Source organism: Dreissena polymorpha, chromosome 9 (assembly GCF_020536995.1).
Source record: "Dreissena polymorpha isolate Duluth1 chromosome 9, UMN_Dpol_1.0, whole genome shotgun sequence".
In the NCBI taxonomy this organism is placed as follows: domain Eukaryota; kingdom Metazoa; phylum Mollusca; class Bivalvia; order Myida; family Dreissenidae; genus Dreissena; species Dreissena polymorpha.
In genome coordinates, this window is record NC_068363.1 from 19,289,098 (window position 1) to 19,314,214 (window position 25,117).

The following is a 25,117-nucleotide window of genomic DNA, read 5'->3' on the forward strand; positions in this document are numbered from 1 at the left end:
CTATATACAATATTTTACTAAATAAAACAGTTGTATAATTTCAATACAAAAGAGGCGTTTTTACTAACATTTATTTAAAATTCATTTGTTAAACATATAACAACGTTGAATCACACAATAATTATCACAAACATGTCTAAATACGAGAAATACAAGTGCACATTATAAAATATGTACGACAATTTAGCTACACTGAAATGTAAAATATACTGGTATCATAGTAACTTGTAAACGAAAAAAAGGTAACAAATACATTGTAAAATTTCTAAAATGTCCGAAATATCACACCCTATAAAAGAATAAAATCATACAATATATGAATATACAAATAAAGGTGTAAATAAACTTTGAATCAGCTAAATATATATACTCTTTATCTATTTAAACGTCAATTATACATGTACGAAATCTTTGAAAACATGATTACATCGAAGAGCTGAAAATACGATCCTAAATCAAAGCAATAGCGCTAATAGAACAGCAAAACTACACGTACTCATAATCTCATGATTATCTCGTGATTATATAAAACAGTTACATCAGAATGACACACAGTAAATAAGCTTCAAGGGGCGCATTAAAATCAAAGCAATTACATAATTATGTATCATCATTTAGAAGCTCAATCCAGATTGAAAACAAATATATGAAGTAACAGTAGGATAAACGCACTAAAATGAGAAAGTAGCGTCACCACGTGTTACCCGTGGCGTCTAGGTTACGTGCGTTCCAGTTGTCCTAGAAGAATGGCGCGTAGCAGGTCTTGTGCCGCTTGCCGGAACGCTTGATCGCCCGGTAGACGGCCATAAAGAGCGACGGGAAGCGCGACAGAAAGTAACTGCAGGGTTCGTCTACTGCCCGCTGCGACCTCTCAGATCTGAATGGGAATATGTGATGTTATAAAACATCCAGACCGCCATATTTGATTTTATAAAACCCCAGGAATATCATGAAGTATGTGTAAACCGTCGAAATCAAATACAATTATTGTTCCATTAATTTTTTTCGACGCAACTGTCTAGGAACGGGTTTGGCCTAGAATCCTTAGATTAAATTAGATGAGTATCCATCGGGAAAATTGCATCATTGAATCGAGCAAATTTTATAATTATAGGGACTGAAAACTTGCAATCGTTCAATGTCCATAAGTAACTGCTGCATACGCAATGAGATACATTTTCTAATAAAAATTCAAAACATCATCACTCGTACTGAAGACACCTATGAAAACTATTAGTCATTGCGTGCCATGAACAGATTACTGTCATAGAAATTACTATGCTTCGCTTTACGGGGTCCACGTTGATCAAACAGTAAACATGACCATTTAGGTTGCTTGCCGGCTTCCTTTCGGCAGTGTTAAAAAATGGTTGAAATTATGTTAATAAACTAGGTTGTTTTAAATATATGTGTCTTGTTCTGAGAAAACTGGGCTTAATTCATGTGCGTAAAGTGTCGTCCCAGAATAGCCTGTGCAGTCCGCACAGGCTAATCAGGGACGACACTTTCCGCTTTAATGGTATTTTTAGTTTCAAGGAAGTTCCTCCTTACCGAAAATCAAGTTAAGGCGGAAAGTGTCGTCCCTGATTAGCCTGTGCGGGCTGCACAAGCTAATCTGGGACGACACTTTACGCACATGTTTTATGCCCAGTTTTCTCAGAACAAGACACATATAATATCTGAATGCGGTTGCAATTTTTGAAATTTAAAGATGCCTGCGTATTGAAAATATTTCAAAATACGCTACATTATTACTTACAATACTACTCTAAATTATAGTGCAATATTAATTTTAAAAACAAATATATGCACGTACTGTTGTTTTTTTACTGAGAGATTCGTTGGAAAATTGTGTTTCCCTGAATTAAGTAATTTATACGTTTATAGCGGTGAAACATCAGACAGTATACGGTCGATTATTCATAATAAATTAAGTAGCGTCTGAGTCAATTTCCAATTAACTAAGGGTAAGTTATCTCAGTTTGATCATATATTGGGTCCGAAATATTTTCTAAGTGGCGACCGACCAATCAGGGGGCTGCGCCACTCGTGAAAATATTTGTGATATGTCACTCTTGAAATAAAATCGATATTCCACCGAATACAACACATATCCTTTATGTTTCATATGATGTCTGAGTTAGACACAGATTGCGACTATTGTTTATCTTGAGCATTTTTTTGGTACGTAGACTGACCAATTGCATGAACAATATTGTTGTGTTGTAAATATGACATGGCATCTCGATAGTAATCGAATTATAGGTTTTGTATGATCCGACAAGATTTCATATTATACTTTGTTAAACGAGTTCTGAAAATTTGTTAGTAAGCGAGTCTTTGGCGATTTTACTAACGAATGTCCTCGAAGTGTTTAATAAATTGAGGTATAAAATGACATGGGATGTCAGAGTTTTTGTATCTCATGCTTTTAAAATTGCGAAAAAAAAACACCCCACAATATTAGCGTAAACGTTCTATCTAGTTAATACTTAAAGTTGTTTATATTGTTTCATTTGAGCAAAAAAACGTTACGCGATTGGTTAGTAAAAAAGCCAATTAAAAATCTCAAAAAGCTTTATAACACATGTTAAAGAAAAACATATTCATATGCTAATATTACATGGCAAAGAAGGTAAAGCATGTGAAAACAAGAGCTGTAAAACACAAAGCCCCTTACTGCGCCGCTTTGAAGCCATATATTTGACCTTTGACATTGAAGGATGATCTTGACCTTGACTTTTCACCACTCAAAATGTGCAGCTCCATGAGATACACATGCATGCCAAATATCAAGTTGCTATCTTCAATATTGCAAAAGTTATGACCAAGGTTAAAGTTTTGGGACAGAATGACAGACAGAATGACAGACAGACAGATAGGCCAGAAACAATATACCCCCGATCATTCGATCCGGGGGCATACAAATATACAGTTTTCTTTCGTTTTTAACTCGTACAATAACAAAAGTATCGAATGATACCATGGGTTAGATCATTAAGATACAAAAATATAAACAAGCAACAGTATGAAAGGTATGAAAACAAGATGTGTTTGTGAAACACTATGTCCCCACCAAATCTTTGATCTTTGACCTTAAAGGATGACCTTGACTTTGAAATTTCACCACTCAAAATGTGCAACTCCATGGGATACACATGCATGCTAAATATCAAGTTGCTATATTCAATATTGCACAAGTAATGGCCAATTTTAAAGTTTGACGCAAACAAACAAACCAACAAACAGACATGGCAAAAACAATATGTCCCCAAGTATAGACTGGGGGACATAAACATACGTTTAATGACGCACTCAAGTAATACCAATGTCTTAAGCTATGATGACTAATGCTTTTTGCATTTACATTGTTAAACCGTGTAACGTAGAGCTGTAACGATTCTGTTCGATGCATCGAAAAACCGGTTCAACGCCGCCGATTCGATTTCGATACCAATACGGCCAATTTCGATTCGATTCACTTCAATCCCGATTGATCGGCATTTTAAACCTTACTTTCCGAATCCGTCGTCTTAACTTTCTTGTCATTTGTAATACGTCTTGTGATTGGTCAATAGTAATATGGCATCCAATGAATGAATGAATAATATGCTGAGCATTACATCAGCCGGTAACATTGCTTCTTTAACCACGCTGAAAAACGCACTCGACAGGAAGTTTTGTTCAATAAATTTGTTACTTATAAAACAATGTTGTGTTTTTTAATTTTATTTAAAAAATTAAACACTTTAAATGAACAACTTAATAAGTTATTAACAAATACCAAACATATTAATTCATGCCCTGGACAAACCAAACATGAAATAGTTTGCAAAATAAGCAGCGAATATTTTAATTTAAATAGAATCGAAAATAATCGAATCGGACCATTTGGTATGGAAATCAAATCGAATCGAATGATGGGTGAATCGTTACAGCTCTAGTGTAACGTCAATTCGGAATCATGTTTACCCCCCAAAAAACGTAATCGTAACCTAAATCAATTTGCGTATGAACGTACAGTTTGTCGGTGTGCGCGCAGTAGTTGTGCACAAAGAGCACAAGGTCCAGCAGAGTGTTCTTGTACTGGCGGTACACCGTCATGTCCCGCAGCAGGTGGGGCTCGATCACTTCCATCTGGGGTAGGAGAAGGGACGGGCATGACCATGGTCAGATAATACATTATTAAGAATTGGGCATGGTCAGCTCATGTACTATCAGTAGGAATAATGGTGTCAGTTGATAAACCGTGCATTAATAATAGTTCACGTTCGTTTAGTGTTATAAAGAAAACTTAAACAATAGCCCAGTTTCGTGGTATTTAGTCAAGGTATTATACAGGTCACTTGCCCTGCTTGGTGCTATTTTGCCAGTTTAGTCTACTGATAACTTAACCACTTGTTCAGTTTGTTGTTTTTCCAGTGTGTTCACTTACCCATTTGCAGAACTTTGTGGTATTTTTAACATTACACAGGATGTCAATCATGGACTCTCGTTTGTCTAACCTGAAAGTGCAAGAACAACAACATATATATATAACCATAATATTTGACGGCAAACAACTTCTCTAAAATTTGGCAGGGAATAAAGTTATAAGTGACCGGCTAGCAAATGGCTTACTAGTGGTGTGCCCCTAAGTTTCTGAGAACAAAGTCAAATGCCCTTTACATGATCACGAAGCACTTAATGGAAAAGCGTGTCTAAAAAGGAGTTTTTAACCCTGATTTATGATGAGAATCGTTCTCAAAAAACAGGGTTGAATAAATTTTGCACAATTGTCTTCCCAGATTAGCATGTGGAGTCCACACATTTTAATCAGGGTCGACACTCTCCGGCTATACTTGATTTTGGTTTAGAAAAGACTTCATTTAATCGAAAAGTACAATAAAAGTGGAGAGTGCCACCTCAGATTAGCCTGTGATGTCAATTAAGTCCAGTTTTCCAACATAGAGGCTCAGGATAAACCCAGTTAAAGCCTCTGTACGACTGAGATACCTACCCGTGCTTGAGTTCGTAGACTACGTCAGAGCCCACGATGTTGATGAAGCGGAACTTCTTCTCCTCGCCCCAGAAGCATGGGTGGCTGCAAATGGTATACAGGCTCATGTAAATGACTATCAAACAGTAGTATTATAGCACATAGCATGCATGATAAGCTTTGAAACAATAATTGTATGACTATAGACCAAATCTGACAATATACATGGAAAAAACTCGCCTACCCGAGGTCGGATTTCCCAATGCTCATGTGCCGTGGGCTGTTTACATTATTTAAGTTGTACCTTAGATAAGTTTTCAAAGTAAGCTTTATGTTAATCCTAATTATTTATGTTAACAGAAATGGTAAAAGGTGAACCCAATCCCATGTAAATGTACATGCGCATACACGCTAGCATGCTGATGAATTAAAAAAAACACACTCAAAAACAACTAAAACTGATCGAAGCGCTCTCAATTTATCGTGGCGGTATTCGCGCACTCACTCGAGCGTGTTGTTGATGCTGGGCCGCTCGATCTTGTTAATTGAGAGCATCGTGGCCAGGAGGTCTGCCGCCTCGTCCGACACGGCTTCCACCTGCGGCGAGGACGCTTCGATGTTACGCAGGATCTCCGCGGGACTGCTCCCGAACGGGTTCCGGCAGTTCCGCAGGATGTAGTAGATCAACATCCCTGTAGCCTAAAATGGTCGACATTAAAGTTACATACATGTATCTTATAATTTTGTTGTATGCACGCTTTACATGTAATCTGACGAAGTGTTTTTTTAAATTATCTAAACAATGCATTTTTCTTTACACCTAATGATAAAATATGACATTTCTGCAGTGAAATAACAGCAGTGAAAATAAACACATTGTTATTTTCACCCGTGAAAATAACACATTTTCGGAACTACTTTTTCTATTTTTTACATTATCATATCAAGATTTACTTCAAGATTTATATATATTTTTTATGACCACGAGAGAATTAAAAACGATATTCCATCGAATCCAACCAATTTTCTTTTTATTTTATGCTTTTTTCAACGTTTATTTACATTGTAAAAGAGTTTAACCGGAGAATTTCGCTGGTATAATGACCTCATTGTGTGTATTGAAATGTATTGATGCACGCCACGGGAGAAAGGGTTACTTTTCAGTGAAAGGAAAACAGATGTTGTTTTTTTGGAAAACAATGCATTTATTTTATTTAAAAAATACGGGATTAGTTTCCGTAAAGGACGATATCTAAAAAAACTATTGTGGTCAATTACCGGATTTTATTTTACGCTTTCTGGTGATTTATAGAGGAATATCAGTTAATTAAAACTGATAATTTCACTGTTTCAACAGTGAAAATAAACAGTGAAAATTATCGATAATGTTCACTGTTTACTGTGAAATGACGTCAAAAAATGATCCCAGCGAAATTCTTTAGATAAACTCTTTTACAATGTATAAAACTGTGAAAAAAAGCATAAAATAAAAAGAAAATTTGTTGGATTCGGTGGAATATCGATTGTAATTCACTCGTGATCATAGAAAAAATATATTTTCTATGATCACTCGTGAATTAAAATCGATAATCCACCGAATCCAACAAATATCCTCTATGTAATGTGTAACACAGTTTCATATTCTTAAGTTTAGGTTTTGAAATTTAAAAAAAAATCTACTTACAAAGATGTCCGACTTAAAGTTGACCTGTTTCTTATGCACGAGAACTTCTGGTGGAAGCCAACACATGTCGTCTGTAAGCAAATTAATTAAACGGAGTTTTGCATTTAAATGCACTATTTTTGCCTACGTTTTTTAATGTAATTATGTTTTATAATTTCAATCAGCACTCCTTAATAACTTTCTCAAATTTAGTCAGCAACATTAGATTGTCCACAAGTGCAAAGATGTGTTCACCTTTTTTACGATTAAATATCTATGAACATCACTCGAACGCTTGTTTACTTGACGACAACTACTTCTTTATTTACCCATGTATGCCTTGTTGACTTTCCCATCCTTCTTAATTGTATCAATTTATTTCCAAAATTAGGGATGTGCGGCGTCTCATCTGGGTCTACGCTGTTTGCCAAGGCCTTTTTCTAGACGCTAGGCATTAATGTGTTAAGCAACGAAAGGTATATTACAAAGCACTTTTTTCCATTTTAAACTGCGACCTGCGATTTGTGAGTTTGTGCTAATGTACTCCCATGTGCCTCCTGAGTATACGTACCTTCGCTATAGTCGACCGTGGGTCCTTCTCTGTTACGACCCAGTCCGTACCCAGCCAACTTCACTGTCCAGTTCACGTCGAACAGAACGTTATCCGGCTGAAAATATTCACACCGTATTACGCGTCACGTCGATGACAGAGTGTGCCGTCGAAGACAGACAGTTGGACTCGACCGCGAACAACAGGTAGGTTAAATATTCGGTCAGTATAAATGTATCACGCAAGTAAGGCCACAATCATTGCTACGAACATATTGTCCATTGACTGAGGACCCCACCAGGTAATTTTGGACTCGTTGTTTAAGTTTTTAAAGAAATGTGAACGAGTTAAAAGTGACAGTTTCCAAAACAACATTGAACATGACTGATTTTTGTTCAAAATATCTCAAGTTCGAAATAAATGACTGGATTTCGTGTCATATACTTACGCATTTATCCCTTGGGGATACGTAAGCCAAATATCCGCCCTTTGAGTTGAGTTGTTATATGAAAATGTCACAGGCGTCCAAACTGATCCCGTCGAAAAAAGATGCCTTAGTAGGCAGATATGTATTTTAAATGATGCCGATGATGGCAGAAACGCTGTAGCAGATGTTAACGAAGATGACAGATTGTCAAAATAACTGTTTTATTTATTTCTATCATCTTGTGGTACTTTTATACACACATATAGCGAAACTGTTTTCCCGACTTTTTTGGAGCGGAAAACACATGTTCTGTTTTCCCGTCTTTTTTTGGAGCGGTGATGTCACCTTAATGCCACCTTTTATTATAGCCTCGTTATATATATATATATATCTTATATATATATCACAATCAATATTATTAAACATATATTCATACACATACAGCATACATAACCTTCTGTCTTGAGAATATATTACAAAGGACAGTTTCTATTTCAAATTTCAAATTTGAGATAGTTTGAAAACATTTTCAATGATGTTTCGGAAACTGTCACTTTTAACTCGTTCACATTTCTTTAAAGACTTGAACAACGAGTACAAAATTACCTGGTGGCGTCCTCAGTCAATGGACAATATGTTCGTAGGAATGACTTTGGCCTTACTTGCGTGATATAATTATACCGACCGAATGTATAACCTACCTGTTGTTCGCGGTCGAGTCCAACTGTCTTCGACGGTAAAATCTGTCATCGACGTGACGCGTAATACGGTGTTATATCCCTTATAATGTTTTAAGAAATACGTAAAATCTCAATGCACACTGTCTATTTAATACAATTTGATTAGTATAAATAAATATATCGGTAGGTCTCGCTTTAATACATAGAGGATATTTGTTGGATTCGGTGGATTATCGATTTTAATTCACGAGTGATCATAAAAAATATATATTTTATATGATCACTCGTGAATTAAAATCGTTAATCCACCGAATCCAATATTTTTTTTATTAGTGCTTTTTTTACCGTTTATATACATTGTTAAAGAGTTTAACTAAAGAATTTCGCTGGGATAATGACGTCATTTCGTTAAAAAAAATCACTGTTTAAAACAGTGACATTGTCAGTTTTAATTCACTGATATCTCTCTATAAACCACTGGAAAGCATAAAATAAAAGCTTAGTATTTTTTTATTTTTGAAATTATGAAGTTTAGGATATGTGTTCGTATCGGTAGATTGATTTTAATTCGTGAGAGATCAGACAAATCAGAGAACATATTTTCTATGATCAACAGTTTATTAAAAATTGAAAATAAACCGAAATCAACATTTTTTAATTATGTAATGCTTTACCCACCGTTTGTTTACATTGTAAAGGCTAAAACTAGAGAATTTCGAGGGAATGATAAAGTCATTACGTCAAAAAAGACGGTGACAATAAATAACAAATCGACGGTTATTTTTCACCGGTTGAAACAGTGAAATTTAATTAATGAAAGTACCGGAAATAGCGATTAAGCAAATTGACAATTTCAAATGTCAGTTATTAAAAGAGAATGTATGCATTATATACAAAAAGCAAAGAAATATTCCTGACTTCGAAAAATATTGAACATATTTTTCGTGTATGGTTTATCATTACTCAAAATCGGGCAAATAATATTTTAGGTGTTGTCAATGCCTTCCGATAAATTTTTAAACACGTGTTTTACCGACTTATTATTTATTAGTACCGAACACATATACAATCTTCCGTAGTGTAATGGTAGCGCATAAGCGTTGGCTTCTATAGATCCCGGGTTCGAACTCAAATGAAAGCACGTTTTAAATGTTTTTTCCTTGACATAGTAGTTATTTAAAACTATTCCAAGCATTACAGTTCTTAGTAAGTACAATTTCTAAATTAGTTTCTTTGAAAAACCCTTTAGTGCTCGATTCTTGAAGGCGAGTGTTGGCATGACACTAACATCCTGTTATGGTATGCAAGAATATCGGGAGACTACAAAGAAGTGTGGATATTTTCTAGTTTTTTTTAATATAAATACACTTGTTGAACGCCGTGCACATAAAACACGTACCCTTAGCTCCCCATGCACGCACAGATGATCCTGGTGCAGACGCTTGATGCCTCTTAGAAGCTGGAACAACATCCGCTGCCTGTACGTGTCGTCTGTGTTCCGCTCACGCACGAGGAACTCCGTCAGCGTGTACTCGTGCAGCTCGCTAGCCACGTACAGCAGACCATCGCTGTAGACGAAATCCTGCAAGGAGTTAGCAGTATAAACCCAAGGACGTCATAACTTGGCACTCCATCGTTATGGTGACATAAACGCAAGTACGTCATTACTTGGCCATCCATCGTTATGGTTACATCATTTCATTTGTTATCGTAATGTCTACAGCATTTCCGCTGGAAGTTTAATTACACTTTACTAAATCGTATATCCAGGAAAAATTACCTGACATTATATCGCCAATAATACACACATGGATATCACATTGACGAGTCCATTCATGTAACTTTATATAATGTTGCATACTTAATATCATGCAGCAGACCGGAACGATTTGAATAATTTTGAAGGAAGGAGAATCCACTGATCATTCACTGTAAGATTCGTAATAACCTGCTTAGCGGTATAGGAGATGTTTTTTAATTACATTATTAACGATCACAGCACAGCAAAGAGACCTGGAGACAGCAAAAACATTGCACTAGCCTGTCACCCACCACAATTGGTCAGCATGGACTATTCGTGCTCAATTAAGCTAATAATACAGCAGCACATCCACGAAAACAGATAAAAACAAACACTTATGGAAACAACAGTACACCAACTAATTTTAAGTAAAGACATGTATACATGATATAACATAAACACTAGGATTGTGTATACTTAAAATCACAACAATATAAGCATATCGCACGTCAGCTATTTGAGAGCTCTACTACCTTGTACTTGAGGATGAAGTGTTCCGACTCGTCCATGTTGAGGAGCTTGTTGGCGAGGTCGGGCGAGACGCGGGCAGCCGATGGATGCATCAGGCGCACCGACACCTCCGTGCCGTCACGCAGGTGACCTAGGATGGAAGGGCCCGTGCTGGAATACATCGAGTAAGCATGCATAGTTGTATAAGAAGTTTCGTCAGTCGTTTATTAGCTGAATGGCATCCGTGTTGACCAACAGAGTTACGTCAGTCATCAATAAGCTTAGTGAGTACATACATACCGACAGTAGAAGTTTCGTAAGTCAGCTAAGTGAATACATGCATAGATGAGGCGTTTTGTTAGTCAGCTTGGCAAATAAAATGCATACTTACAAAAGGAGTTTCATCAGTCAGATTAGTGAATCTAATGCATTTTTACAAAAGGAGTTTCGTCAGTCAGCTCAGTGAAAACATGCATAGTGAAATCAGGAGTTTCATTAGTCAGTGAATTAAATTCATAGTCACATTAGGAACTGCGTCAGTAATTTATGCAATTAGTAATCAGCTTAGTAAATATAATGCAATCGTGACATGAGCAGTTTCGCCGGCAGTTAATAGCTTCTATTTCAAGAGGGTTTCTTTCAAAGAGCCAAAGTACGTGTAAATCTACCATGCATTTTACGGTACATGGATTTTATTTTATTTTTTAACAGCGTTTTTCACAACGCTCATATTTAACGTTTGTTCCAATATATATTGTATTTATTGTCATTAATGAATACTTTAAGTAACGATCTGATTAACGAGGTTCTCGTGTATGGCTCCTGAAGAAGGTTTTCTTAATCAGACTACACACGCATTAACACGTACCTGTGGTAGCTAATGTACACGCGATCTTTGTCTGCAGCCGGGATCACAATGTTATTGACAAACATACACATATGCGCCGGAAGTCCTCGCAGTCTCTCCAGTTCGTCCCTCCATCGCACGCTGATAATCTTTGCGGCATATAGAGCTTGGCACGTTTCAATTAGGGCGCCGTTCGTCTGCAGGGACGGCAGTTTGTTGTTGGGAAATGGGCGCGGGGGCTGCATATAAACATCCGGAAATCTGGTGGCTGCTGGCACCTGTCCATGATTCGGATCTTTCTGCATGATATGTTTAGGAGTCACATCCTGTGTATGGTACGAATTTGGCTGTTGTCCAGTGCTGAAAGGGTCACCACTTCTGGGTGGTTGAGCATTTGAATAATCTTTTCTGTTCCTCTGGGCTTGAAGCATCGCGCTGTAGCTTCCAACAGGCGCCACCGGTCGCTCAATCCGGTCATTTGGTTGTAACTGCTCCTTAGGCATGTTTTTCCAGTTGCTCGGGTAACCATGTCCCGTTTCCTGGCATTGATGGTTAATCTGCCCTTTCCCATCGGACATACCATTGCTGTTTGTTGGCATATTTGACTTGGTGAAAGGAGATTCGTCAACTGACCATTGTTGAAACGAACCAGCCTGTGAAACTGGACCTGCGCGCTTCTCATGAAACACCGGAAGTTGATTGGAGGGCATCGTTTGACTTACCATCCGCTTTCGGTTCACCTTCGAGGTTCGCTCGTTGACCCATGGAATTCACAAGACCTGGTTGCTTGGATTGAAGTTGAGCTCGAATCATACCTGTTGGGCGATATATGGGTTGAAGCCTGTTATTACGTAGCTGATCCTCGTTGTTGCAATTGTTGCCAGTGTTTTCTGGTGTGGCATTATTCTGAGGTCGGGCATTTTGAGTCGGTGCAGGTGTGAACGCAATAGTTGGACGAAAGATTGTCTGATTTCCGAATGCAAAATGAATAGGTTGATGTACCTGTGGGAACTGATTGCCATGATGCTTGTTTTGTGTAGGGATTCCATTCGTCGATTTGCTGTCGTGAAAACGGTAGAGGGACAATCATGAGACGGTCGGGGATCGCTTTGACGAGGTACATTTCCAGTTTGGCTCTGAGTTTCAGACAAGCAATCTATCAAATATTGCTTTATTTCTTCATGAGTCAATCCAATATGTTGCGCATAGAATATAAACTGGTTGCGCTTGTTGTTTTTGTTCTCTAATATGTCACGTTTGTTATTTTCATAGAATTCAATAAGTTTCTCGCGGTGCATTTGAAACTCTTGAAAGAGGCTATAACCTGAATCAATTATGTTCGCCGTTTGTTTCGGTGTTTCGTGAAAACTCGGAAAGAAATGTTCCGATGATTTCGGGATATCTTCCTTGCGTTGCACATCGTCTTCGGTTACTGGAACACCACCCAAATCACTTGGATCCCCAACTTCGTCTGGTATTTGCAATGAAGTTGCCTTATCCATGCGTTGAACGTTATGAAGGATTTGCTGACCAATGGTTTTTAACGGTGTCTTAAAGGCGGACTTTGGAGGAGAGTTTATGTGTGTGTCTTTTTGGAGCTGACATGTTATATTTCCTGACAAACCATCGTCGGGTGCTCTGGGTCGGGAAATCGGCCCTGGTTTTTTATCTCCAGGACGACTAGCAGGACAAGTTATTGTTGAGTTGTGTGTATTCTTCAGCGAGTCAAGTGTATCTGATCCTAATTTTGATTTGCTTTGGACAACTTGTATATTTTCTGGGCTTGGTCCTATACTAGTTGACAATATGTTTCGGTCTAAATCAGGTGTGGAAGAGGTCGATATAGAAAAACTACTGCTCTTGTCCATCCTCTTCATCGCTTTCAAACGACTGAGGAATGTATCCCGGTGTTTCGAACAATGCATCTATGGCATTTCTTGCAGGTAGCACGTTTTCAGGAGAAGGCGGTAAACTAATAAAGGCAGCACTCTCTCGTTCTTCCAATGCAACCTTCTCAAACTGATAAAAGGACTCTCGTTGATTCTTTTCCATGATCTTTATAATCTCATTTTCAGAATCCTCTTCGATTTCTCTCGTGACAGCGTGTGCCAGTTCGTCTAGGATCACGGATGCGTCATCGTCAGACGAAAGGTCCTCGTCGGTGACATTTAGCTCTTCCAACCACTTTGTTCCCATCGTCTGATTCGGAGAACCTCCGTGGCATCTCACAGCCGGGCTGTCGGTCAGCTTTGTGCTTTCCTGGGCCAGTTCACTGTCCGGCGTTTCAATGTATTCTGGATCATACATAAAACATTCAACAGACATGACTTCGTCACCACCACTGTATCTGTCTTCCTGAGTCACAGCCGCTTGTATTTTCCGGTTACATATTGGGCTTGCGCTGTCAACAGATGTGCTAGCAGTCAGTGGGAGTTGTACGGCGCTGGCACATTCAGAAAGTTCCTGTTCGATCATATCGCCTAATGACAGTGGGGATGCCGCTGGCTGGGTCATAAGGTTTACACTGCAGATATCGTTTGGTTCATGGAACGTGAACGTCATCTTTGTTGGTTTAGTTCTCGTTGCTGGGACATCATCTGTCTGTTCTGGAGACCCATCGAGCGAAGGAAAATCATGCTTCAGAAAAGTCCGATTTGTTTCCGTACTCGCTGGGAGAGCATCATTTGTATTTTTTGTGACCTCTTCGCATTTTGTCTTTCCGAGACCTTTGGCTACGTCTGCCCACCTGTGAACGCCAGAGACAGGAGTTGAAAGCGGTTTGCATTGTTGCGTAAAGACAACGCCAACGGGACGAGCATTTTGGGTTTTGTGTTTGTTAGGTTTTTTGACGGGGTGGTGTCTTTCTTTGGAAATCGAAGTTGTTTTGTAGGACTTTCAACTCTCTGCGTCTGTTTCTCATCTACTTTGTCCTTAGTCATCTTCTTGCCTTGTACTGTGGTCCATTCATCCTGTTTAGCAACATTCGATACCACTACCGGCGCACTTGTTTTGAGCGCGCTGGGGACTCCATTCGAATTCGTGTTGTGTTGGGCCGCGTCATTTCTCGCTGCATTGTCATTCGAGCACGCTGGCGGTGACACGCCACAGAACATGTCGGAGATGATTTTGTAATCAGCATCAAGTTGAGAACTACGCTTTTCTTCGACGTCAGTTTCTAATGGATATCCAAAAATTGTTTCGTAGTCAATATTAATGGGGTTTCTTTGTGAATTCGGTTCCGTTCTTGGTGTTTTTTTCTCTTTTTCTTTTCTCTTTGCTTGTCTTGTTTTCTCAAGTTCTTCGTCCCTTAAAAGTTCCAGCATGTTCTTTTGCCTCTGCTTTGCCGCGAATTTGTTCACAATGTCATAGAAACGCTTCCACGTACGGTCGACCAACGGAAATCGGTCAGCCTCCATGCACCAATGGCGACAAGTGAGCGGGGCCAGATACACCTTTAAACTGTCCCTTTCAAAGTACCCAAGGTACTCAGATACCAATAAATTGTTCCTCTCAAGCCATATCCGACCCGCCGGAATCTCGCTCAGACCTATGACAGGCAGAAAGAACATCAGCGTCTCCTTGTGGCTAATTTTCAAGGCCACTTTCAGCCTCGTGACCAGACTAAACACAGTGTCCGGGCCTTTGCATTCCAGAAACTGGTAGACGAAGCCTTGGTCCACGGCGTCTTTGTTGAACCGGAACATCACGCAGAAAACGATGTGCGAGGCGATGGTAGCGGCCTCGAGGCTCTGAATTTCATGCCTCATGTTGACATTGAGGAAGCGGACAACGTTCTTCCGGTGAAAGGCCTCGCGGTAACTAGGGAGCCGCGTGCACGCCTCAATCAGGGGCAAGAACTTGTTCACGAGGACGTTGTTGATGTCGGTGGGCGGGGGTTTCCGTTGCATGAGGTCCATTGTCAGCTGAAAGTAACAGTGCGCATGTGTGCGCTAATGTATTTTTATAGAAAAATTAACCCATGAAATAAGGTATTAACACCTTAATTATGCTCCCAAGTATGACGTTTGAATTATTGGGGTAATTAAATACTATTTGACAGTTGCAGGTGTAATAATGTACACGCATACGTTTTTTGTTTGCGATGAGTTATATATCGTATCTAATTTTTATTCAAATGTAGGTGCAGCTTTATACGCATCCTTTAATAAATTAATGACACAACTTATGCGACGGATGCTGCAAGTTACCGAAAGACACTGCTTGTGTGATTGTAATGTATTGTGTAGCAACCTTCCGCCAGCGTTATTCTCCGTGACACAACCAATGTGCATTTCAGCTATTCTCGTCGTTGACTTTATTGACATAAAAATGACCCCCCTGCCTCTCATAAGTATGTCGACTAAGTACAGGTAACCCAGCAATACAAGCAAGTTTGAGTTGGCATAATGGCCGCCGTTATATGACTGATCAAATGAGTCGCGTGCTGAAAAAACGGGAATTAATGCATGTGCGTAAAGTGTTGTCCCTTATTAGCCTGTGCAGTCCGCACAGGCTTATGAGGGACGACACTTTCCACCTTAACTGAATTTTCGTGAAGAAGAGACTTCCTTTAAACGAAAGATACCATAAAAGCGGAAAGTGCCGTCCCTGATAAGCCTGTGCGGACTACAGAGGCTTATCTGGGACGACACTTTACGCGCATGCATTATGGCCAGTTTTCTCAGAACGCGACTCTGACTGATCAAATACTGTTGAAAACGACAAACGACCCAACTAACTACCTTTAGTTCGGTATACAGTACATTTTCAATTGGATTTTTTAGTTTAAAGAAAGACTGATTTTGCTGTCTAACACAATTTTATCAAGTTTCCATTTTCAAATCAATAAATTAACGCCATATTCTCATTTAAAAATAAGACAAGCAGAAAAAACGAACGTGTCTTTTTGAAAAGGTCAATGCACTTCGACTTATTGGGAGAAAAGCTAAAGACAAAATAAAACGAGTCATAAATCTATGATTGCTGTAACAGGCGAGAGTCACTCACCCCCAGGAACTGTTCCTTCTGAACGTCTCCTATGTGTCCCAGTACGTGCTCAACTACCTCTCGGTTTGCCTCTAGTGGTACACGAGACACGCACGTGTCGAACTCCTGAAATAGGACATCAAAGAATATTTGAACGTTTCCGTAATTATCGCATTAAATTGTGGAGAAATCAGTGTTAGCTACTATCAAATATATCATATGAATATTAGTATTTATCAGTTAAGCCTATATTTGTAATAAAGTATGGAAAAATGCATTTCAGATAAATTGACAGAAAGAAAAAAAAACGTCCAATAAAACCCGCCCAATCCCCTCCCTCGCTACTACTGCCAGTTAAATGTAATAAGCGCATCTGATATTTCGTTGACGTGAACAACTCGCGGGTCTTTTTACAAAGAAGGTTGTGCAACTCACGTTATCCACCCGAAGTACGTCTGCTCCAGCCTTCAGCAGCAGATCTACGATCTTCAATGCGCCCTTGCATGCCGCGAACATCAGAGGAGTAATTCCACTCTGAAGCCGGAAAGAAACGTGTGGTTATGGACTGCAACGATGAAAACAGCGGTGATGCGATAGAGATGTTACTATAACATGAATATGACACTTCGATATCTCATTACAGTTCATGCGGTTTCGGAATAACGGGTAAAGTCTAACAAAGTGTTAGGCCTCGTGTATTATCGTTTTTGTTCTGAAAAAAGATATCAACATGCACGTCTAAGCTCCTTTTTTACCGTAGAGGTAGCGTTCGGATTGGCGCCATTTTGTAAGAGGAAATTGACGCACCCCTCCCACTTCCGGTCTGCTGCCAAATGGAGGGCAGTGATGCCAAACTGGAAATATGCACATGATAAAAGAGGCATTGTTATTCATATTTGCACATTGTTTTCAATATTTCTTACAGAGCGGCTTACATTTTTAATTAATTTCAGGTATGAAACTGTTGTATTTTGAAGCCAAATATTTTCAAGACTCTATATCAATTACGCATGGTTTTGATACATACTCATTGGATGGTCACTTACAGTGAAAAATTGACGTCATTTTTGCTTTGTTTAGTGGGTACTCATGCAACGATAATTTTGTATTTTGTCTATGGCTATTTTGAAAAATATGAAAATGTTATATGCCGGTATTTCAAGCGCTTTCGTTAGTATCCATTGGATTGCTTTACTAGCAATGATGATATTACAGCGAACAAAAACAAATGTCATAATCATTCCTTTAAAATAAGTGTTCTTAAAAGCTAAATTGCGTTTTCGGACAATGACGTCACAACTATAATTACGATGTTTGCGTGGTTGACGTCAAGCGCGCCCCGTTGCGGCCACAGCTGGTTGATGACGGCCGCCTCGCCCTCTTTGATGGCCAACATGACGGCGTTGTCGCCCATCTGGAATATGTACAGGTAATTTATAGAATGACTTTGTCAAGTCAATAGGCACAGGAAGTGGTTTTGGGGGACTTGGTCACATCAATAGACATATGCGATATTAATAGGGATTCGGTCAAATAGACACAAGCTATGTATGGAGGGACTAACTCAGTTAAATAGACTTTGGCTATGTATGGAGAGACTCGGTCAGATCAATAGGCACATATAGTGGTTGAGAGGGACTTTCACATCAATAGATACAGTACTGATAGAGGGATCCTATAAAGTCAATAGACGCGTGTATGGTAAAGAGACTCAGTCACATCGATAGACACGTAATGTAATGTGTGGATGGACTCGGTCAGATCAATAGACATATAGCCAATAGCCAATATATAGAGGGCCTCTGTCATATCAGTAAACACATGCAATATATGAAGAGACCCGGTCAGATCACAAGACACGTACAATTCATGGAGGATACGATCGAGTCAAAAGACACCGGTAGTTGTAGAGACCCAGTGACGTCAATAGACACAGGTAGTGGTAGAGAGCCCCGGTCACGTCAACAGACACAGATAGTGGTAGAGAGCCCCGATCACGTCAATATACACAGGGAGTGGTAGAGAGCCCCGATCACGTCAATAGACACAGATAGTGGTAGAGAGCTCCGATCACGTCAATAGACACAGATAGTGGTAGACAGCCCCGATCACGTCAATAGAAACAGATAGTGGTAGAGAGCCCCGATCATGTCAATATACACAGATAGTGGTAGAGAGCCCCGATCATGGCAACAGACACATATAGCGGTAGAGAGCCCCGGTCACGTCAATAGACACAGGTAGTGGTAGAGAGCCCAGGTCATGTCAATAGACACAGGTAGTGGTAGAGAGCCCCGGTCACATCAATAGACACAGGTAGTGGTAGAGAGCCCCGATCACGTCAAAAGCCAAAGGTAGTGGTAGAGAGCCCCGGTCATGTAAATATACACAGGGAGTGGTAAAGAGCCCCGGTCACGTCAATAGACGTAATGTCAATAGACACAGATAGTGGTAGAGAGCCGCGATCACGTCAATAGACAAAGGTAGTGGTAGAGATCCCCGGCCATGTAAATATACACAGGGATTGGTAGAGATTCCCAGTCATGTCAACAGACACAGATAGTGGTAGAGATCCCCAGTCATGTCAATAGACACAGGGAGTGGTAGAGAGCCCCGGTCACGTCAATAGAGACAGGTAGTGGTAGAGATCCCCAGTCACGTCAATGGACACATGTAGTGGCAGAGAGCCCCGGTCATGTCAATAGACAAAGGAAGTGGTAGAAATCCCAATCATGTCAATAGACACAGATAGTGGTAGAGATCCCCAGTCAATTCAATAGACACCGGTAGTGGTAGAGATCCCCAGTCATGTCAATAGACACAGGTAGTGGTAGAGATCCCCAGTCATGTCAATAGACACAGGTAGTGGTAGAGATCCACAGTCATGTCAATATACACAGGTAGTTGTAGTGATCCCCAGTCATGTCAATAGACACAGGTAGTGGCAGAGATCCACAGTCATGTCAATAGACACAGGTAGTGGTAGAGAGTCCCGGTCACGTGAATAGACGCATGTGTGGTTGAGAGACTCATCACATCAACAGACACGTAATGTAATGTGTGGAGGGACCCAATTAGATAAAAAGACATAGCCAATGTATACTCGGTCATATCAGTAGAGTGAGTAGACACATGCAATTCATGGAATGACCCGGTAAGATCAATAGACATACGCCATGCATGGAGGATACGGTCAAGTAAATAAACACAGGTAGTGGTGCTCGATTGGTCATTGTCGGCTCGGGTACTACTTACATGTACCCCGGGTACTCTTGAGTATACTTATATGTACCCTTGGTACGGTAAATATACTTAATCGTACCCGGTTGATATTAGACTGTACCCGCGTTGTATTCCCGCCCAAAATCCGATGTCGTAAAACGCGCTACCGGTTATCTTAAACAAACTTCTCTTTAAAAAAATGCATCAACATGCTTTTTGAGTATGAGTTTCGATAATATAGAGGCCATTTTACAGAAAATTGACATAAATGTGAATATAATTAATAAAAAAAAAGCCGACAATGACCGATTTAGCGTTAAATTTCCCGGGTAGGTTTTAGTATATTTACCGTACCCGGGGTACATGTAAGTATACTTAAGAGTACCCGTGGTACATGTATGTAGGACCCGAGCCATGACCAATCGAGCGGTAGTGGTAGAGAGCTCCGGTCACGTAAACAGACACAGATAGTGGTAGAGACCCAGTTAGGTCAATAGCCACATGTAGTTGTAGAGAGACTCGGTAATGTCAATAGTCACAGGTATTGGAAAAGAGCCCCGATCACGTCAATGGCCACAGGTAGTGGTAGAGAGCCCCGGTCACGTCAATGGACACAGGCAGGCAGGTAGAGAGCCGGTCACGTCGATAGACACATATAATGGTAGAGAGTCGGTCACGTCAATGGACACATGTAGTGGCAGAGAGCCCCGGCCACGTCAATAGATACAAGTAATTGTGGAGAGTCCCGGTCACGTCAATAGACACAGTCAGTGGTAGAGAGCCCCGATCACATCAATAGACACAGATAGCGGTAGAGAGCCGGTCACGTCAAAAGACACAGGTAAAGGTAGAGAGCCCCGATCACATCAATAGACACAGGTAGGGGTAGAGAGCCGGTCACGTCAATAGACACATGTAGTGGTAGAGACCCAGTCACGTCAATAGACACAAATAGTTGTAGAGAGCCGGTCACGTCAATAGACACAACTTTAGTGGTAGAGAGCTCCGGTCACGTCAATAGACACAGGTATTGGTAGAGAGCCGGTCACGTCAATAGACACAGGCAGTGGTAGAGACACAGTCACATCAAAAGACACAGGTAGTGACAGAGACCCAGTCACGTAAATAGACACAAATAGTTGTAGAGAGCCGGTCACATCAAAAGACACAGGTAGTGGTAGAGAGCCCCGATCACATCAATAGACACAGATAGCGGTAGAGAGCCGGTCACGTCAAAAGACACAGGTAGTGGTAGAGAGCCCCGATCACATCAATAACCACAGGTTGACCCGCAATGTATGATTTGTATGTATTAGTACTACGCGTTACATCGTATAGCGGAGTACCTTTTGCAAGTGTGTTTGTGTTTGGCTATTTATAGAAATAAATAATGTTCGAAATCAGTTCTAGCGAGATCATCTACGTGGAACGGAATACCGTTAGGGCCATCGTGGTTACACATTAAACTCAAGAGGGCGACAATGCGATAGTACGATGGCGACAATGCGGTAGTGCGATGGCGACAATGCGATAGTACGATGGCGACAATGCGACAACGCGATAACACGCTGGCGACAATGCGTTAGTCATCGTACTGTCGTCATCGTATTATCGCATTGTCGCCATCGTACTTTCGCATTGCCGTCATCGTACTGTCGCATTGTCGCCATCGTACTATCGCACTGTCGCCATCGTATTGTCGCACCGTCGCCATCGTATTATCGCACTATCGCAATGTCGCCATCGTATTGTCGCACTGTCGCCACAATGTCGCATTGTCGCCATCATACTATCACAGGTGGAAGTAACGTACCCAGGATAGTATTTTTCATATATATATTTTTTAGGACCCAATATATTCAAATAAATATATAAAATCATGTTTAATAAGAAAAAAAAATGACAAAGAGCCATGAAAAAAAATCCCCACCCTCTGATATTGAAATCATACCAAGGTCATTAACTAGACTTTATTATAGACCTGTCTTCGCGGGCCGCAAAAATGTCAAAAATAGCTTTAATCCAAAGCATCCCTTGATCCTACTATGGGCAATTGGACAACCTTTCAAAAAAAGTTAACTTCAAAAATATCTGTCCAGCCGTTAACTCACAGTCGGTCGAAAACCGAGCAATATTTCGAGTCCGTTTGTCAACACGAATAAATCTTCTACAGACTTTCAAACAATATTTTTTAGTTTTTGCCCCTTAATCGATAGCTCCCGTCGTATTCCTTTGAAAAAACGAAGCGTGTCAAATAATGCATGCATATGCAACCACTTACCCCTAAAAACTTATTCCAATACAATCAGAATGATAAGTAATTTCCATTTATTCACATTTTTTAAAACATCGTTGTTGTTGTTGATTGGATATTTATGTGCCTGGCTCTGTCAGTGTAATTCACTGCTAAGCCGGGTTCAAGAGCGATGGCTACTTTCGTTTTCAAGTAAATCAAATTTGGAGTTAAAACAGTTGTTGCAAAGAAAATATAACATTTTGGAATTAGTTTTTAGAGGTAAGTGGTTGCATATGCATGCATTATTTGACACGCTTCGTTGTTTCAAAGTAATAGGACGCGAGCTATCGATTAAGGGGCAAAAACTCAAAAATATTGTTTGAAAGTCTGTAGAAGATTTATTCGGGTTGACAAACGGACTCAAAATATTGCTCGGTTTTTGACCGACTGTGAGTTAACGGCTGGACAGATATTTTTGAAGTTAACTTTTTTTGAAAGTTTGTCCAATTGCCCATAGGGGGATCAATGGATGCTTTTGATTAAAGCTACTTTTGACATTTTTACGGCCAGCGAAGACAGGTCTATGATAAATTCTAGTTAATGACCTTGTTATGATTCCAATATCAGAGGGTGGGGATTTTTTTTCATGGCTCTTTGTCAATTTTTTTCTCATTAAACATGATTTTATATATTTATTTGAATATATTGGGCTCCTAAAAAATAAAAAATAAAAATACTATCCAGGGTACGTTACTTCCACCTGTGCATACTATCGCATTGTCGCCATCGTACAATCGCCATCGTACTATCGCATTGTCGCCCTCTGGATTGCACGATGACACTAACGGTATTCCGTAACGTGGCAACATCGTGCACTCAAAATTGACTAACACATTAGTTTACTATGTAATGTTGCTGATGAAAAGTTGAAGTCGACATTAGCAGAACACAGGGCTGCAAGATTTGGAAGGAATCATGGAAAAGATTAGTGCTAAAACAAACGTAAATCTGTTAAACACGTTAAATTGATTCTCGAGCATAGTTTCGAGTGTTACGAAGTAGTAACGAACTAGAGAAGACGTATATTTCCAAAAAAAAAAATTTAGCGCTAGAGAAAGCCGATCAATGTACAACTAGAAAAATCGATGGCACCTGACCAAAAACTCGCGGAAGATCATTATTGAAATAAATTTTACGTTGAACTTACTGGAAAATATATTGCTATTCTTTGTGGTGTTGTATAACTTACTGGAAAATATATTGCAATTCTTTGTGGTGTTGTATACATACATTATGTATATTCTTAACAGTTTTACGAGTCTGGTGACTTTAATTAAGTTACTTGCAGCAAAACTGCAAGCAGATGCGATGGTAAATCAAACGGCGGAAACATAAAAAATGTCACACGGCTTGCGCAACGGGCCATACCAGAAGCCGGCAGCTTCATCTAACATCACAATCCATGTGGCTGAAACTCAATAACCATTGAGACACACAAGATTATGTTTCGCATGTGGCGAACCGGGTCATCGGAAAAGGGCAGCTGAATGCTCAGCAAAGAGCTCGAATAATAAGATAAGTTGTTTATGTATAGAACCCCGTTATCACAAAACTGGGTAATTTCGTTTTCGTCGGAAAACGATAACGTACAGAAAGTTCTGAAAGTCAAACTTGATCCAAATGATCCTAGTATATTTATCTGGTAAGTTAACAGAATGCCCACGCGGTCAAGTAGCAGGAGGCTACTGATAGTAAGTACATTTTCGATGTAGTAAATTACGGTCATACGGTTTCCGTCGGAATACGGTAACGTACAGAAATGTACGTCGCAATGGATCAAAAGGATCTTAGTATAAAACTGGATCAAAAGGATCAAAGTACAGAAATTGATACCGGAAGTTAGCCGGTAAAAAGACTGAAGGCCCAGGTGGCCACGCTGCAGGAGGCTATAGAAAGTTAGTACATTTTAGATGTAGTAAATTACGGTTATACGTTTCTTTCTCTGTCGGCAATCGGTAACGTACAGACTTTAAAAAAGAGAAATGGATCAAAAGTATCCTCGTATAGAATTGAAAAAAAAAGATCCTAGTAGTTAGTACTAGTACAGAAATTGATACCGGAAGTTCGTCGGTAAATAGACTATATAAGTAGAGTTCTATATGCGTCTATCGCAAATCGCACAACAGTGTTTTTGTTTATGTTTGTTTGGAACATAGGTAGGACGATTAGTTTGTGTGGCACGCATACCGTTATTTAATACCAATTAAATTTGTAATACCTTACATATATGCTGACGACATGAACCGCTTTCTGTATGATATTTATCATCTGAAAGAAATTATGTGACATCGCTTTAGCATGTGGAACAAACGCTCTTACGTAGTCGGCTAGCGAGCAGTCGGCGCCGTTGTCCAGTAGCAGTTTGACGGCGGCTGAGTTCCGGGACTTGATAGCAAGCTGCAGCACCGTACTTCCGTCCTGGATGCGGCGCGCGTTCGGATCCACCAGGGACTTGCCCGTCTTCGGGTCGCGTACGAAGAACGGCTTCATTTTGTCCACGTCGCCTATAACACTGCAGAGTTTAGCCGGAAGCTCAATCTGTGAACGAAAATGATGGCCAACGGTTACCACAACAGGACTTTCACCAAAGTTGGCTTAGCACGAACGTTATTATTAAACAAGTATTTCCATGTATCCTATAGAATAGCAAACATAGTTTAACACGGAAATGTAAAGTTGCTTTACAATTAAAGAATCGTAAACAAGCAAAGTTAACTTACAGCTCCATTCGGTAGCCTTTGTAATAAGACATCTGCTATCAATTTTCCGCGTGGACTTGTTGTTGTAAATATGTTATGATTCTTGGCTTGTTGACCGTCTGTGTCCGATTTTTTTGAAGCCTGTGAAATCTTGTCTATTTTCTTCGTTTTTCTTGGTATATTTTCGGCACTATCAATAGTCTTAGCGACTTCTGTTCCTTTTTTCTTGTGGCCATTACCATTCTGAATCTTGTCTTTTTCGATATTTCGCTTTTTGGATTGATTTTGTTCGCCACCAGGATCTTTAATGTCTTCTTTTTGTGGTGTTTTCTGGTCTATAGTCTGTTCGTGCTTTTCCGCTGCGCTGTTTTTTCTTATTTCTTTACGTATTGCCTGAAACTTTCCCTTTTTATTTCTATGCGTCATTTTTTATAATCACGCCAACATTTCTTGCTTTGCTTTTTCAGATCATCAATTTGAATCATTTGTGTATGCGGATATGACGTCACGCAACAAAA

The 25,117-nt window shown here is 39.8% G+C and overlaps 2 protein-coding genes across 2 annotated transcripts; both read right to left on the reverse strand.

Moving 5' to 3' along the window:
• Positions 1–54: 54 nt before the first annotated feature.
• LOC127846508 (uncharacterized) lies at positions 55–12,546 on the reverse strand. The gene is made up of 10 exons (XM_052377802.1): positions 11,418–12,546; positions 10,573–10,720; positions 9,698–9,880; positions 7,213–7,309; positions 6,663–6,733; positions 5,484–5,677; positions 5,000–5,083; positions 4,436–4,505; positions 4,022–4,137; positions 55–877 (listed from the first exon to the last, which is right to left on the reverse strand). The coding sequence occupies exons 1-10, from the start codon at positions 12,119–12,121 to the stop codon at positions 739–741; spliced, it is 1,806 nt and encodes a 601-aa protein (XP_052233762.1). The 5' UTR covers positions 12,122–12,546; the 3' UTR covers positions 55–738.
• Positions 12,547–12,685: 139 nt separating this feature from the next.
• On the reverse strand, positions 12,686–25,117 carry LOC127846507 (uncharacterized). Its single transcript, XM_052377801.1, has 7 exons — positions 24,621–25,117; positions 24,220–24,438; positions 17,692–17,796; positions 17,138–17,236; positions 16,818–16,916; positions 16,404–16,508; positions 12,686–15,319 (listed from the first exon to the last, which is right to left on the reverse strand). Exons 1-7 carry the CDS (start codon positions 25,023–25,025, stop codon positions 14,129–14,131), a joined length of 2,223 nt encoding a protein of 740 aa, XP_052233761.1. The 5' UTR covers positions 25,026–25,117; the 3' UTR covers positions 12,686–14,128.

Bases quoted from the DNA above. Each gene is read 5' to 3' on its own strand.
- LOC127846508 (XM_052377802.1), bottom strand. From the start codon at position 12,121: ATGGTAAGTCAAACGATGCCCTCCAATCAACTTCCGGTGTTTCATGAG. The intron at 10,721-11,417 runs GTACGTGTTAAT...GATGTATTCCAG, and splicing joins GTGTACATTAGCTACCACAG to CACGGGCCCTTCCATCCTAG. The intron at 5,678-6,662 runs GTAAGTAGATTT...CGACCATTTTAG, and splicing joins ACTTTAAGTCGGACATCTTT to GCTACAGGGATGTTGATCTA.
- LOC127846507 (XM_052377801.1), bottom strand. From the start codon at position 25,025: ATGACGCATAGAAATAAAAAGGGAAAGTTTCAGGCAATACGTAAAGAA. The intron at 24,439-24,620 runs GTAAGTTAACTT...TTTCGTTCACAG, and splicing joins AAAGGCTACCGAATGGAGCT to ATTGAGCTTCCGGCTAAACT. The intron at 16,509-16,817 runs GTGAGTTGCACA...GTCCTATTTCAG, and splicing joins ACGTACTTCGGGTGGATAAC to GAGTTCGACACGTGCGTGTC.